The sequence below is a fragment of the Somniosus microcephalus genome, chromosome 15 (genome assembly GCF_052327205.1).
Source record: "Somniosus microcephalus isolate GS21.2 chromosome 15, FLI_Smic_1.0, whole genome shotgun sequence".
NCBI lineage: Eukaryota > Metazoa > Chordata > Chondrichthyes > Squaliformes > Somniosidae > Somniosus > Somniosus microcephalus.
This window is the reverse complement of record NC_141001.1, coordinates 25,427,177-25,444,438: the sequence shown is the minus strand read 5'-3', so window position 1 is coordinate 25,444,438 and position 17,262 is coordinate 25,427,177. Positions and strand designations below refer to the sequence as shown.

The 17,262-nt window shown below is 38.6% G+C and overlaps 1 protein-coding gene across 4 annotated transcripts in view; it reads left to right on the top strand.

Moving 5' to 3' along the window:
* Positions 1-14,670, top strand: part of prdm11 (PR domain containing 11) — a 72,904-nt gene extending 58,234 nt beyond the window's left edge. For 3 of the 4 annotated variants that reach the window (XM_086007568.1, XM_086007566.1, XM_086007564.1), the window contains 2 exons: positions 6,002-8,180; positions 10,491-14,670. In XM_086007568.1, the coding sequence (XP_085863694.1) occupies positions 6,002-8,180; positions 10,491-10,533 (2,222 nt within the window). In that variant the 3' untranslated portion in view covers positions 10,534-14,670. The remainder of the gene's footprint in view (positions 1-6,001; positions 8,181-10,490) is intronic. The other variant, XM_086007565.1, reaches the window with a different exon arrangement.
* Positions 14,671-17,262: the final 2,592 nt, after the last annotated feature.

Here is a 17,262-nt window from a genome sequence, read left to right as displayed (position 1 = left end):
ATCCAAATGGAACTGCCCAGAGATGCCCTCTTACAGGGCTCAAGAAACACTGCTTTATTTTCCCTTAGTATGTCAGTTTTATGTGATCAATTATTGTCAGAGAAAAGCCAATTCTCTTGATTATATCCTGGGCATGTCACAGGGAAAAAATGGGTAGCGCATACAAGACCATTATCGTTTACATGGGGATAAAAAAAACTTATCTCCATTTTGTTTTCAATGCTGTTTGCCACCCTTTTATACCAGTGTTGTAGGTTTGTAATTTATACTTTTTTTTCCCCATTTTGCTCGGCTTCTTACTTGTTTAGGTTTCACTGTTGATAAATTAAAAATGAATATTTAAAGATGTAGATGTACTTGTTTTTATTTAATTCGTTCACCATTTGATGCTTGTTTTAAAATGTGTTCCCTCGCAGTGACGACTAAGTTACGTGCACGTTTTGTAAATTGTGAATGTGTTGACTTTTTCTTCTCTTTTAAGTTCTTACATTATTCACATATGACTCTTGGGATTCTGATCTAAGTTGGGGGGGGGGGGGGGGGAAGTTGAATATTTTTGTTTTACCACCCTTTTTTTGGAAGAGAAGAACAGAAAACTGAAAGGTACTATTGAATGTGAGAACGTGAAGAATTAAAGGAAAAGGTAAGCAAATTTTAAAATCTGCTCCAGCAATTGAATAGTTGTGAATGACTGCAAGTGAATAATTAGAGTGTTGCTTTAGATTCCGTCATAAACCCTGAGAGTAACACTCAAGTGGTTTATAGATGTCACCTGAATCTCGAGTAAATTGTAGTCTTATACTCCCTGATTCTTGTTTTTTGAAGATACACTATAATGTCAAGAAACCAAAATGGACACTAAAGACAGTTCAAAGCAGCGCAAAGTTCCATTGTTTGGAAGGCTGAGAATTTGTCTATAATGTCACATATTTGCATAAGAGGTCAACAGGGGAATTATTTGCAGTTCTAAAGCAGAATTATATTTGAATTAAAAGTGCATTTATTACACATCAAAAAGTGCGTCCTAAATAATTGCTAGTTTTGCACATACTTTCACACATCTCTTAAATTTGGGTATAGCACTGAAAAACTTTCACAAACACTAAATGCACTGTGACTGAAATTCTCAAAACATAGAATTACAATTCTGTCTGTTTTATTTTAAAGGACATTTTAGATTGTGTGTATTTTTTTATGCAACACTTCAGTTCACCTATTCTGGTACTTTAAAGCTACTGGGTCTTTGAATTTGATATTTTTAGGTGGCGATGTGCTGTTATGGTTAAATTATCTGGTTTAACTTATACAATCTGTACTCCTGTGACATTGTTTATAGGTAGTCTGAAATCTAGAGCATGGTTGTAATGTTTAGTTGCAAATCTGGTCTGTCTGTTTAATTTGTTTTGCCTTTTTAAAAATCTGTTTTGTATTTACAGTTGAAACATTAATGAATGTCTCATTTCAGATAAGTTTCTTAATCACTCCAGATATCGAGTGGAAATCTGTAGCTTCAAACTGAGAGGAGACCCAGAATAATCAGCATTTATGAATTGGAACAACAATCAAACTAGTTCTATATCTTAATAATAAAGTATATATTATTGCTCAATTTTCTGCACTTAATAACCTTCTGGGTTATTGACCCTTGGTTGTCAGATGACTATGTACCTTTAAACTGTCTCCATCAATGACCCTATGTGTCCACAACTACAAGTTGTATTTATATAGAGCCTTTAACATAGTTAATCATCCCAAGGCACATCACAGGAACGTAAATCAGACAAAAATTGACAACGAGCCAAAATCCAGCTAGTAGAGGCTGGGTTTAAAAAAGGAATCCCAGATGATCTATGTAGTTTTATTTTTAGTCTTATTTGCCTTAATGATCTCACTCTGGGAATGTAGCCCACATCTCTTAGCTCTACTGAAGTATTGCACCAATGGTCACTCAACTCTGCATCCTATTCTATGTGGTAAGTAGTGCGAGGCAAACATATTATGGCAAACATTCTGTCTGCCCACCCATACATGAATCCTGACTTGTCACCAAAGGAACTTCAAAATATTTGTACATATTTTATCCAAACTCAAAAGATTGCTTTCTGCTACCATACTCTTTTTTCCAGTGATGATGCTCAGCACTGTCTGTTGTCTACTCACCAAAACAAAATGTACAAGATGTCAGCATTGGATATTTAAGAGTGTACCACCTAAATTTCTCACAAATATATTGGGCTGGATTTTGCTGTAAAAATAACAGGCTAACAGCACTCACCTTTATTTATGTGCAAATCGGATAGCAACCTTCAGCGTCCGCACATGCGCAGTTAAACCCGCAAGTTACTGTCTGAGATGCCCTGCTCCTCCGAAAACGACATCTTGCTGTCTGACTCACCATTCAAATATATTGAACAGCATGAAGTTGCTGTACTTACCACATAGAAATGGACTAAACTTGCCAGAAATAGTTGGGGCTTGTCCTTTTCAGTCTAAGTACCCTTCTAATGGTGCAGTAAGTCTTAATTACTGCCAAGCAACCACTCTGGCACTGTAAATTAACTTTTACAAGTGTGGAGTCTCATTCCTTCAGCTTTGAATTATTGTTGGGAGATTTTTAAAAATAAATACATTTTAAAAAAAAAATTTCTTGCTGTCTCTAGATCTCTCTCTTAAACCAATCTTTCTTTCCATCTTTCTGTACTTGATTTGACATTGAATTCAATATTCCAACTCCGACTTCCTGGTTCAATTTATGCACTGCTCATTAATGATTCTTCAATCCGTTAAAAGCCTCAGTTGGTAGCACTCTCGCCTCCGAGTCAGATGGTTGTGAGTTCAAGTCCCACTCCAGAGACTTGAGCACAAAAATCTAGGCTGATACTCCAGTGCAAAACTGAGGGAGTGCTGCACTGTTGGAGGTGCTGTATCTCGGATGATTCGTTAAACCGAGGCCCCATCTGCTCTCTCAGGTGGATGTAAAAGATCCCATGGCCACTATTACAAAGAAGAGCAGGGGAGTTATCCCCATTGTCCTGGCCAATATTTATCCCTCAATCAACGTCACTAAAAACAGATTATCTGGTCATTATCACATTGCTGTTTGTGGGACCTTGTGTGCACATTGGCTGCACATTTCCTACATTACAATAGTGACTGCACTTGTACTTCATTGGCTGTAAAATGCTTTGGGACATCCTGAGGTCATGAAAGGCGCTATATAAATGCAAGTATTTTTCTTTCAATTTGATTGGTTAAGAAGATACACAGTTGCTTGCCCTGCTCTCTCAGAATCCAGATGCTCTGTAGAGGGCGCAACTCCTTTTGAATGGTTGGCTGACGGGAACTTGCTGCGCAAAGCCCATAGAAAGTCTGTGGGCAAGTGCAAGTCTAATGAATGGCTGATGCCGTTCATTCACCACTCAGAGCAAAATCAGGCCCATTTTCTACTGGCAGAGCTTGTTTTGTTATACACCATAATATCTAGAATTTACATTGCTCTTTTGTATATGTTTATATTTCCAATCTATAAAATAAAGGAAAGACTTGTGCAACAAATTGTGATACTTTATTCCTTTATGTAAAAAAAAACTTGTAATATTTCCTTGTGTTTCATTGCCTGTGATGTTATTTCTTTATACTACTGACGTTGAAACCGTAGCACTATATTTCACACAAATAAATTTTAAAAAATCCATTTAGATTTGCCTGTATGTTTTGTTTTTATACTTAGTTGGCTTCCTAACTTCAACTATTTCCAGATTCCTTCAATATTTCTAATTCATTTTAGTTGCTGCTTTTCCCTGGATCAGTAAGTTGCCTCCCAATAGATGATAATAGGGAGATTACCTTTACCTGTGGATTTCTTCTACTTCCCATCCTTCTCTCTTTCTAGCCACACTCAAGAAGGAGCAAATAATATTTGCACACAAGTGAATCAAGATCATAATCAATAGAGTTGATAAATCACTAGATACACTTTACCCTGGTATAAGTACCAGTTCATTCAAATGTGATGGTGTCAGCTGTACAGCTGATTTGTACACACTGCCAACGCAGAAGAGCATAACCAGTTATTCCCTGATTAAGGAATACCTGTAAACTGTTTATTGGTCTACTTTCTCAGATGGGGGCAGCAGCCACACAAATGGTGCCTGCCTCCCATAAAATTCTCATATACATGTATATATTCCCTTATACATGTATATATTCCCTTATACATGTGAATTATATCTGTCAGTATCACCTATCATGTTGTGCATTTTGTTTGTGCATGTGTTACATATATATTGAGGTTTCAAGATACGCAGCCTAACGTTGAACGTACTGTGACATGAATTAGAATTAGATTTTAGTGATAGAAGAAAGTTATAGTAGATGAATGTGAATTTATTTTCTGTGTGTGTATCTTTTTGTATTTTCCTTCTGGATGTCTCTGTTTAGTGCACTGTACAGATTAGATTACAGAAATGGAATACAGTACACAGAGATGATGAATCACATTCTAGGAGTTAAATGTTCAGCTGAAATAAAATGCAGTAAATATTCTATTCAATATAGTCAGTGGTAATCTAACTTTCCACTGCAGGTTGTAGGTAAATCTAGGAGGATTAGTTGAATCTCAGATATTTGTGTAAATTGCTAATCTATACAAGGATATATAATAGGCAAATGTTTAGCTATCATAAGGTACTTGGGCACCATAATGTAAGTAGTTGTGACAAAATGTATGTAATATGTTTCATTGTAATTGTATAAAGCTCTTTTACTTCTATGAATTAATGTAAGTTTTAAGATAAATTTAGTATCACGGCACATCTCACTGTGGAGAAAGTAAAGGGCTCCTTCCCTGCAATGGAATGATGTATATCCTTTTATAGGGTTTATATATGTGGTCTCAATTCCAATTAGCTTAAATGGCGTCCACACAATTTCTTAAAGTTAAACAACAACTATTATTTTAATTGGGTAGATTTGTTAATTATATAACCTTTCTCTGTAAATGTAATTATGTATAATTATTCACTCTCTTAATGTCAGACAATCTCTGGCTTTGAGAACTTAAATATATCCCGGGGGGGGGGGGGGGTGGTGGGGGAAGAGTTTGATTTCACTTGCATAGATAAGTACATGAATATAGCAAAAGCATAAAGGAAGGTAACAATTTGCTTTTTTGTTTGAGAAATATTGGCCCAGATTTTCTTTCATAACAGTGAGGCTAATGGTGCTTGCCTTTATTTATGCGCAAATGGTACAGCAACTTCAGATGAGGGCTAGATGCATGGTTAAACTCAAATATCCAAAAGGTGCTGTCCAAGTTGCTTCGCAAAAATGCCATCTTGCTATCTGGCTCACCATTTATATACATTGAATGGCGTGAAATTGCTGTATTTGCCTGGTAGATACCCACTAAACTCACCACAGAAAGTTAAGTCTTGTCAATTCCAGTAACGATAAGTGTTAATTACTGCCTCTCTGGCACTGAAAATTAACTATTACCAGTGTGGAGTCTCATTTCTTCAGGTTTTAATTGATGGAGATTTAAAAAATGTGATTTTAACTTTTTGTTAAACTTTTCCTTTCTGTCTGTCTCTCTTAATCCAATACTTTTTCCCTCTCTTTCTCTTTCTGTACCTAATTTGACATTGAATTCACCCACTCGGATTTACATTTCCTTCTCAGTCCTTGCGCTAGTAGTTTCACAATCCTTCAACCTGATTGGTTAAGGAGATACACAGTTGCTTTCCCTGTTCACTCAGGTCCCGGATGACATGTTTCCCTCACTGCGACGTTATCACCTTGTACTTTCAGCAACTTGCCACACAAAAATTTAAAAACCTAAACATGCAAGAGCAAGTCTAACTAATGGTAGATGCCTTTAGATTTCCTCCTAGCAAAATCTGGCCCAATATGATTATGATAAGACCTATTTAAGAAATTAAGAAAATCAAGTTAGGCTTTTAGTTTCTGAACCTATCTGTTTTTTTCTTTTTCCCCATCCTAGCTCCAGAAGCACAGACTCCTGTCCCCGTTGTTATGGATGACACTAGTGAGCAGGAGATGGATTCAGCTGATGAGTCAATGTCTAATGAGATGCTGGCTGCCACAGATGAAATATCGAAAACGGCTACTGGTACTGGTCGGAGAATCAGACGCTTCAAGCATGAATGGCTGAAGAAGTTCTGGTTCCTGCGTTATTCGCCCACTCTAAATGAAATGTGGTGCCATGTTTGCAGGCAGTACACCGTTCAGTCCTCCAGAACATCAGCCTTCATCTTGGGCTCTAAGCAGTTCAAGATCCACACCATCAAGCTGCATGCCCAGAGTAATCTTCATAAGAAGTGCTTGCAGCTTTATAAGCTTAGGATGCATCCGGAAAAAACTGAAGAGATGTGCCGAAACATGACGTTGTTGTTCAATGTTGCCTATCACCTAGCCTTTGAAGGAAGGCATTTTTCAGATTTCAGACCATTGGCTGAACTTCTGAAAAAATGTGACTTAAAGATTGTTGACCAATACTTGAATGAGGGAGACTGTCAAACTTTAATTCATCACATTGCAAGGTCTCTTCGTGAGGACCTCTTTGAGAGGCTCAGGGTGTCTCCATTTATGAGTGTGATTTTGGATGGGCAGACAGATGACTTGGTTGCTGATAATGTTGCGATCTACATTCAGTATATTACCAATGAAGGGTCAGCAGCTACAGAGTTATTGTCCCTACAGGAATTGAGCTCTGTAACAGTGGATGGTTATATTCAGGCACTGGACCGGGCCTTTGGGGGCATAGGGATTAAATGGAAAGAGGAAAAGTTAATTGTAGGACTGGGCGTAGATGGAGCCAACATGACAACGGGGCTAAGGGCAGGTTTGGCCATGAAGATCAAAAAGGCTTTGCCTTGGCTACTCTCTGTCCCTTGTGTGGTGCATAGGCCTCACTTGGAAGTATTGGATGCTATAAGCAACAAGGAACTAACATGTTTGGAAGAACTAGAGAACAACTTAAAGCAGTTGCTGAGTTTTTATCGTTATTCCCCTAAGTTCATGTGTGAGCTAAGAGCTACTGCAGCAACACTTTGTGAGGAGACAGAATTCCTTGGTGACATTCGAGCTGTCAGGTGGATCATTGGAGAGCAGAATGTCCTGAATGCATTGATCAAGGATTATTTGGAAGTGGTAGCTCATCTTAAAGATGTTAGTGGTCAAGCACATAAAGCAGATTCTGCTGCCATTGCTTTGGCTCTACTACAGTTCCTGATGGACTATCAGTCAGTTAAGCTAATCTATTTTTTGTTAGATGTCATTGCTGTGCTTACACGACTGGCATTCGTTTTCCAGGGCGATCACCTCCTCATTACCCATGCAGATGACAAGATTGAAGAAGCCATTGAAGAAATCAGTAGATTGGTGGAATCACCAGGAGAATATCTACAAGAGTTTGAGGAGACTTTTCACGAAAACTTTCATGGTGTTCCTCTGAAAAACCTAAGAGTAGCAGAAGCCAAGTTCAATTCAATAAGAGAGAAGATATGCCAAAAAACCCAGCTGATTCTAGCCCAAAGGCTGGACTCTAATAGTCGCACAATTATTCGAGCATGTCAAGTGTTTGATGTTGCCACGTGGCCCCAAAATGAGGAAAACCTGATGAGTCATGGCGAGGAAGAGATCATGCATATATATAAGCACTTTGAAATAATTCCATCTTTTGCAAGGGAAGTAGGTTTGGATGGCAGAGATATTCGAGGAAACTTATTGCAGGAATGGAAGGAGCTCAAATCCGAGTGTTACAACAAGAGTGGTTTCAAAGAGTTGAGCCGTCACATTTTTAAGTATAAACAAAGATTCCCAATACTAAATCGGATCATTCAGTTATTGCTTGTCCTGCCAACTTCAACAGCAGCTTGTGAGAAAAGTCGTGGTGCCTTCTACCGGATACGCAACAATAACAGATCTCGACTTAGCCTTGACCAACTCAATGACCTTCTAACTGTTGCTGTCAATGGACCACCTATTGCCAACTTTGAGGCAAAGAGGGCACTGGATTGTTGGTTTGAGGAGAAGTCAGGGAACAGATACTCCTTGTCTCCAGAGATGATAAGCAGAGTTACTTCATTGGACCAGAAACCAACATTACATGGCCTAGACATGGGAACTGATTGTCTAACAGATATTCATGAAACCATAATGTAAATGCTTGGTACTTTTAAATTGCCTATACAGTACATCCACTATATCCCAAAACCCATTATTACTTAGGAACTTTCTGAAAATGACAATTTGTGATAGACAGCTACAAATGCCAGACCAGCAAAGTCAGCAGGATGTTGGTAAAGTTTCACCAGTAAACCACTGCAGTCCTTACATGTAGGATCTAATCCCTACATTGACTCCCAGTTTTATTGTCGCCTTTGGCATATCAATACTCGCCTATATTAAGAGTTCAAAATTATCTGAGTGGACTGGTCTGGTAAAATTTTGGTACTGTTTTGTCACTAAAAATATTAACTGCTATTTTGCTTTTAGTAATGCAGATATTAGATAATAAGAAAAGTGATTGGTCATTCGAATTTTTCTTTGGAAACTGGTTATTTAAGCTGTCAAAGGTTGATGTATTGGTCACCTTGTCCAGTCTTTAACCCCTTTTGTTATTTACATAAACAATAAATAAGCATTAACAATTAATCATTGAAGGGGAGAGGGAAGGGATGGAATTAGTTATTTGTGGGGTTGTAAGAGATGTAAAATGCATAGCCCAAGGGATTTTAAAAGTATATGTATTTACATTATTTTTATAGATGACAATTATTGATAATAGATGGTCACGCTTTCATGTCTAGTGAGCATGTCTTTAAAAAAAGAAACACCAGGGAAAGAACAAATGTATCAAGGGGGTATATTGCCTTGTTTCATTCCGTTATTGCTGTGGAAGGAAGCACACACATCAGGCACTGCATCAGCTGAGCATGCTCACTTCTGTTTGGTAAGCTAGGCTAGACTGTAAAACTCAATGTGTGTGCTTATACAGAAGAACTGCTGATAGAAACTATTCTTACATCTGATAAATTTGGGCAGTCTCAACACTTACCACTGGATCACAGTCTGTTCTTAAAAACTGTGCTAAAATTAGATGATATTGAGACTATTTTGATTATTTCAATCCGCAAGAGAATAAGGATAGTCATTTTGAGAATGGTAAAGTCACACAGCAATATGATGTATTGTGAGAGTAGTATTTAAACTTGTTATCTTTCATAGCATTTGTTGAGGATCATACCTTACCTAGAGTGCCAGATGCTGTCACTGGCTGTAAAGCACTTTTATTACATACTTTGACAAGTATAGATGCCCCAAAAATTACACTGCATTTTGTTTGACAGTTCCCACTCATGCTTTATGCCTGTGGTGTTTCAAGTTTTTACTCGGAATACAGTACTGCACAAATCAGTCAATATCATTGTTATTAGGTCAACAAATTCACATTATAGCATTTAAACTTAACATTTTTTTAAAGTCTTCTACTCTGTGAATGAGACATCAGTTGTAGAGCAGATATGATTTTTGAGAGTTCTAAATAGAAATTTTAGTAGAACAAAAAAAAAGATATTTTATTAATGTGATATTTTCTCATTAAATTAACTTTACCAGTAGAAGTGAGATTTCTGCCTCCAGGTGCCATTAGCAGTGGCCAGTGACCCTTACCAGTTAAATATGAAAGGCTGCTATTTCCAGGGGTCCTTATTGTAAAACTTACCAAGGGACATGAAGCTTATGTTTCCAGGTGACCATAACAGTTTATAGCCAGTTTAAACACTGAACAGGCATTACTGGTACCTTTAACTTGTAGCCACCAACTCCTGCAGGACGGTTATTAGAGCTGAAATCTCTTAGAACGCCATGTAAACCTGGATATTATGCTGTGCGATATTATTGTACAACCACTTAACACATTTGCATCAAATTATTATGACTGCTATTTAAAAACATGCATTAAAGATCAGGCAACTTAATCCTATCAGTCCGGGCAAGATTCAAATTCGCAACTCAAGTACAAAGGTGATAGGAAAACAGTGCTGTTCTACCTGCTCATTTTTCTGAGCAATTTGCTCAAAGCACATAAAATCATTGAATTTAGCTCTTCAAGAATTGATTGCTGAATGCAGATTTTAGAATGCAGTAAGACTATACCTGAGAACGGTACAAAATGCCAGGGCATTTAATATATTAGAGAAAGAGCCACAATTTATATATACATTGAATATCACAGTGAGGATTAGTGATTAAATTTCTGTTGTATAGCCCTGCAAAACATTAATTTTTGGCAGTCTATAATGCACAGTATCCTTGACGAGAATTAGAGAAATGTCTAGTTCTTTTTAACTGATTGTATCCCGAGGTTCTTTTATATATAATATGCCGTTGAAAAATGTTGTGGAAATGTTAGTATATCCTCAAAGGATTAATTGTGTTAAGATTGAGCTCCATTTCAATCACTATAGGTTTGATAGGTTCAAAGCACAGAAGGGAAAGTACTATGATTGAAGATGGCTTTGTTAGCAGGTAAGATCCATCTCCATGACATACCCCAACTCACATAGTGTATATTTTCAAAATGCCTCTTTTGGTTCCTAGCATAGGTAGTAAGCTTAGCTATGATCTAAGCTGCTGTCAAGAAAATAAATTGCTTAAATTGTCTCAAATTTAATAAGTTACCAGGGATAGAAATTTACGGCAGCCAGGAATCCTCCCGCTATTAAAATATTTGGTTTATAAAGTTCAAATATTTGAGCAACCTGTTGTTTAATCAGAATCAGAATGAATTCTTCATTGTGATAGTGAACATCTTTTCTGATGTCTACAAATGGAGATCAAAGCAGATGTCTTTTATTAGCATAATGAAGCCCCAGTCTCAACATGGTTTGTATATTTTTAAATGCATGTCTATTTTTGTAGCCATGTGGAGATTGTTACTATAGTTAAAGTTGCTGAATGTGCTTGCTCAAAGTTGCTTGCCATGGACTGCCCAAATTATTGATGGGCTACCAAATGCAATGAACTGAGTTTCTATACTCTTAAGTTACAATGATTTAGCTACAATATTTAAACAGTAGTTTTTACCCAGATCTGATAAGAACTGGGGCTATTAGCATTACAGTTTTTAAAAAAAAACAAAATGATTACTGTGGTCACACTGGGATATATGTGGGAAAAGGTTAATTGGAGGAGAAAAGGGTAGCATAAATGCACAGATATAACTAAGCTAAGGCTACCGTACATGCAACAATCTGATCGGGTACAGGAATAAGGCTGCCTGGAGTTAGCTATCTTTCTAGATTTGCCGTTTTAAGTTTCATGTGATATGTATGAACTCAGCCATGGTGTATAAAGATTAGAACTATGCGGAAAAGGTAACAAAAAAATCAAATATAGAAGAAACTCTTGGAAGCATCAAATCACTTTTTGGTCACCGTTGACACAGTTGGCATCATCGATCACAGTTGTCCAAAGGAACACAAGGAGACAATGACCACCTCAAAAAGGACTTGCTGTCAAACACTTGGATGTTGCCATTCACCTGGGGACATAAGCCACAGGAATGACATACATTGTCTTATGCAATATGACTGGTGATGGTGTCACTCAAGGTGCTGAAGACAAATTACTGTATATTTACTACTGGGCTACATATATGATTTCTCTTTTTTTTGTTTGGTTAATATAGATTTTTTAAGCATGATGTAGCATTTTTTTCATATTGTGTTTCCTTCAACAGAACCCATTTCATTGTATTTGCAGGTGTATTTTTAATGACAAATTAAGTAGCCTTTCAGTTTTGCGAACTTATTTCTTTATTTCCCCTCACCATTTGTTTTCCTTTCCTACTTTTATGCCCCTGTGCCATTAGCTTCCTCAGCTCCCAGACCTCTAGGATTACCACTAGGAGGTTGATAAGAGCAAAAGTTTGCTAACTTTCTTTAAAAATTTCCTCCATATGGTGAAGCACTTCTTCCTTCATCCTGACCTCCCCCTTGGTAAGAATACTTGTGAGGGAATCATGGGTGCAAATCCTGTCCCTTCCACTCTGCTGATGATTGCATAGGTACACTGATGCATTGCACTGCTGGGCCCTATGGACTTACTTCTGCCAAGACTGGGTTGGGAATGCAGCCAACTTGTTTACGTTTGACTTTTAACAGTCACTAGAGAGAAGCAATTACATGACATAAAGTTAGACTGAGTTGTTGCCTGAAGGTTCCTTAGTAAAATATATTTAAAATCAGATTTTTCTGTTAAAGCACTTATCAGTTACCTACTACATTTTAATATTCTTATTTGCTGTAGGTTGTTTGATTGAAAAACAAGGAGCTTAAGAGCAATTACCTCCATGCACCAATGTTTGGCTCTAACCTGTATTAGTTTCAGTTGAAAGGTAAATAGCTGCAATAATTTTTTATTAAAATCAAGTTTTTGTTTGAATTTTTTTAAATGACAGAGTAAGAAAATGCCATTTGTACTTTTGTTTCCATCTGGGCCTCATTCACTTACCTCCTCATCCCCTTCCTTCACAGCACATTACAGGATACATTCAGCTTCCCACATGAAGGAATTGCATTCAGGGATTCAGCGCTACCCTTTGAGCATGGCTTCCTCCAGGTGCAAGGGATTACTCCTTGATTAAGGGTGCATTTATAATGCACATTTATTGTTGATACAAAGTGATGTCCACTTCACACTGACATTAAACTGTCAGTATTCACCTGGAGTCAGCATCCAACCTGATTCCAGAGCAAAGAAGATTAAGACTCTGGAGAAGGGAGATTTACACCACTTGAGTTTGACACTACATGGAATGTAAATCCAGTACAGAGTCAATGTTTTACAAAGTGCTTGAGTACTTTGCAGCCCCAGCCCCACTTTTTAAACCTAGCTGACCTTAAGTTAAATATTTAATGAGCAGGGATTTTCCCCTGCACACTTGCAACATGTACATTTTTAACTGTTGAGAGAGAGCACTGTGCATCCATTTATCCAGGCAGAGCTCTTTGTTGGACAGGACAATTGCAAGCATGCAGGAGCCAAGCCATGTAAACACAGTACTACCTGAATGGCAGCTATTGCTTTCAGACTGGTAATTGCAGTGTAAATTCACAGTTAGATGCAACGTGCTCCTGGGCTCCTGCGGATGTTGTTCTCTTACTGGCTGTGAGCTGGGTTGATGATTATGCCAGATCATCCCATTTCCCATGGCTTCACCTCTGCTTGGCAGCTCCTTGGGTTGGGCCAATTGAGACTGGGAGTTTATTGATCTCACCACATTAGTACTTCACTGTAGATGTGGTTGGTCCAAAGTAAGCTCAGAATTACCTATGGAGTACTTTGCAACACTCTGGCTCTGTAGTGGCAGATATTGTGGTGAATTAACTTCAGGGTTTCCTGAGTATATTTACCAAGGAGATATTGGGATTCATAGTTATCCACAGCTCGATTTCCTGAAGCTGCTCTTATATTGGGCTAGAAGTAAAAAAATGGGTCTGCCTGACCACTGAATTTAGTGAATCCAGCAAACTTACTTTGGTGTTGCTGCTGGCTGCGCAATCATAGAATCTTGCAGCACAGAAAAACATGGCATTGAAAGAGCTATTCAACTAGTCCCGCTCCGCTGCTCTTTCCCCATAGCCCTGCAATTTTTTCCCTTTCAAATACATATCCAGTTCTCTTTTGAAAGTTACTATTGAATCTGCTTCCACCACCCTTCCAGATCATCATAACTCACTGAGTAAAAACCTATTTTCCTCATCTGTTTTCCCCCCCTCCCCCATTCCTCAGCCCAAGGGAACTGTAGGACCCTGCTGCTGCTCTGTCTGAGATCAGCTAAGTCAGCACAGACTGGGAATCAAACTTGAGACCTTCCTGGGCCCGCACCAAATGATGCATGTTTTTAATGCCTAGGAAGAACAGCTCCTAAGTAGCTAGTCTGCTATTTACAGTGTTCTAAAATCCCTACATAAAGAAAAAGGTCCTGTGAAAGATTTAGTCCCAGATGTCTTACACAACTAAATGTAGTCATCAGCTGATTTTTTTTTTAATTGTTGCCTGGTTTAGGACTAATCTGAGAGCTTAGATATCTGAGAGCGAAGGATGTTGAGAAAAAAATAAGCAATAATGAGACATTTAAAATTAATCAGAAAATCCTTGCTATATAGAAACTGAAGGATATAATCAACTAATGTGGATCAAAGCTATTTTCATTGATGGCATCATGTAAATATCTTTATTGAGATATTTTAAAGCTATACACTAGTTGAAATGAATAGTGCTAATGTTCTGCTGATAAAGGAAGTTAGATACAATTAATGCTGAAAATCTTGAGGAATTGTTTTTATTCCTTGTTCACGATTTATTCAATTTATTGTTGGACTCGTATGCAGAGGTGATCATGTGATTTGACTAAAACATCTAACGGTGATAGACCGAGTCCTCAAGTATCCTTCCCCCCCGCCCCCCCCCCGCCCCCCGGCAATTCTGTTACACTTTTAGAGATTGATTTTATTCCTCATTTTATATTAGGTTCTGTTCAAGGAAAAACAGTGTGTAGTTTTTCTGAATATTCAGACTGTATTTCCTGTCTAATTAAAACTGCCTGTGTAATCTTTACATTTAATAAAAGCAGTAACAAGTCTAATGCTGATGATTTCAAATCAGGTTGAAATGGGTTCTTCTAAGACTAATAGCAAGTTGGTAACAGACTTCAAGCCCAGAGCTGCCAGCCCTGAGAATCAGGCTGCCACATTTGGGATTTAAAAAAATGTTCTAACACATAGAAACAGGGGTAGGTCATTTAGCCCATAGGGTCTGTCCTGCCATTTTGTTAGCCATGGCAGTTTTATTTTTTTAATTTTAATTCATTGCACTTTCTTCATAGAATCATAGAATGGTTACAGCACAGAAGGAGGCCATTCGGCCCATCATATTCCTTATACTCTTATTTTCCAAGTAAGTATTCATCTCGCTTTTAAACACCTTAATTGATTCTATGACCATCTAGATCAGTGCATTACCCATTTTTGCAGCCCTTTGTGTGAAATAGTTTCTATTACATTTTTAATCAATTTAGCCTGATTTCTAAGATTATGTCCCCTTGTTTTGGATTCCCCTACTAGAGAGAAGAGCCTTGTCTAGTTTCTATTCCCATCATTTTAATTACATTAGTCAGATTGAGTGTTAAACTCTTCATTTTCAGAGAATATAACACAGGTTTACCCAGTTTCACATACAGCTCATTCCCTTCATCCCAGGTATCACCTTGTTGAATCATTGGTGGGCTTTCTCCACGGTCAGTATATCCTTCCAGAGATGTCCAAAACTGAACACAATGGGGCGATTTTAATCCTGTCCACCCAACAGAAATCGCTCTTCCCACAACCTACGATTTTAATCTCTTTTGAGCAGGAAATATAGATACCTGCTGGATATCTGTGGGGTCTTTCTTCAAATATGCAGATCGAGGTTTGATGACATCATCGGGGCCTGACTACTATTTTAAGCATGGACCTAAGCAAGGCAGCAGTTGTTTGATCAATCTAATGGGAAGAGGTACTTTTTTGACATTAAACTGTCAGTATTCATCTGAAGTGAGCATCCAATCCGATTCCAGGGCAGTGCTTCTCCAGGCCTCACAAAGGAAGTTTAGGCCTCCCCTGCCCTTGGCTTGCCACCGATCATGAGGCCCTCCAGAAAACTCTCCCTGCAACTTACCTGAATGCCAGGTACCATTCCTGCAGCTCCCAACAGTGGCCTCCTGCCGCCCAACGTTGCGTTTCTACATGCCAGTCAGCTACCATTTATCGGCTGTTTAGAATGATGCACTGACTGGGGATGTGCAAATGAAGCCTAGGAGTAAATTTTTTTTTTTAATCGTTCCTGGGTTGTGGGCAGCGCTGGAAAGGCCAGCATTTATTGCCCATCCCTAATTGCCCTTGAGAAGGTGGTAGTAAGCTGCTGCCTTGAACTGCTGCAGCCCGGGTAGTGAAGGTACTCCCATAGCCAATTACATAGGTATGAGGGGCGAGTTGGCTAATATAGATTGGAAAAATAGATTAAAAGGTATGGTGGTAGATAAGCAGTGGCTAGTATTTAAAGAAATATTTCATAATTCTCAACAAAAATACATTCCATTGAGAAACAAAATCTCCACGGGAAAAGTGATCCAACCGTGGCTAACTAAAGAAGTTAAGGATAGCATTAGATTGAAAGAAGAAGCTTATAATGTTGCAAAGAATAATAGTAAGCCTGAGGATTGGGAGAGTTTCAGAAACGAGCAAAGGTTGACCAAAAAATTGATAAAAAGGGAAAAAATAGAATGAGAGAAAACTAGCAAGAAATATAAAAGCAGATATTAAGGGCAGGATTTTCATTGTGCCGTGGAGTCGGGATTGGAGGCGTGCAGGGGGTTAAAATCCTGAAATTGGGGGTCCCGATACCATCCCGCCCCCAACCCGCCTCCATGCCAGTTTCAAAGGAGGCGGGTACCCGCCCCGCACTGGGACCCGCCTACCCGAGGCGGGAAGGGATTAGTGCCAATTAACTGCCTGTTCACAGGTAGCTAACAGGCAGTTTTTAGCCTAATCCCTATTTTGAAGGTTGAAGTGTGGGATTCCCGACAGCTCCAAACCACGCCAAGTTAGAGAAGGCGGGCTGTTAGGTTGAAGGACTTGGAGGGGTCGAGATGTCGGTGTTCAGGTGAGTGATGTGTGCATGAGTGCAAAGATAAGTGTGTTTGGTGTGTCTAAAGTGATTAAAGAAGTGTAAATTATCTTTTCTTACCTTTACAGCCTTCCTTCCTTTGGGTCCCGGGAGTCCGTCATCTCACCGGCACAGAAAGCAGAATGGCTGCGAACTTCAAAAGTGACAGCCTGCAGCTTTCTGTGCAGAAGAGATTTCTAACTTGAGTCTGTGGTGAAGGACTCAGGTTAGAAGTAAGACTGTCAGTGTTTGACAGCTTCGAACAGCTGTGAAACACTGATATTTCATCTGTCAAAATATCTTTACAGATGAAATTTCAGTCTGTGACGTCACCTGTTGCTGGATGACCCTTAATTGGCCTGCTGGGCAGGCTCAACAAGGTCAATCAAGTTAAAATTGCGTGGATTGGCCACATCTCGATGGAGGCGGGACTACAACCCCGAAAGTTGTAGTCCCGCCTCCAACCCGACTCCTCAATGAAAATCCAGCCCCAAGAGTTTCTACAAGTATGTAAAAAGGAAATGAGTA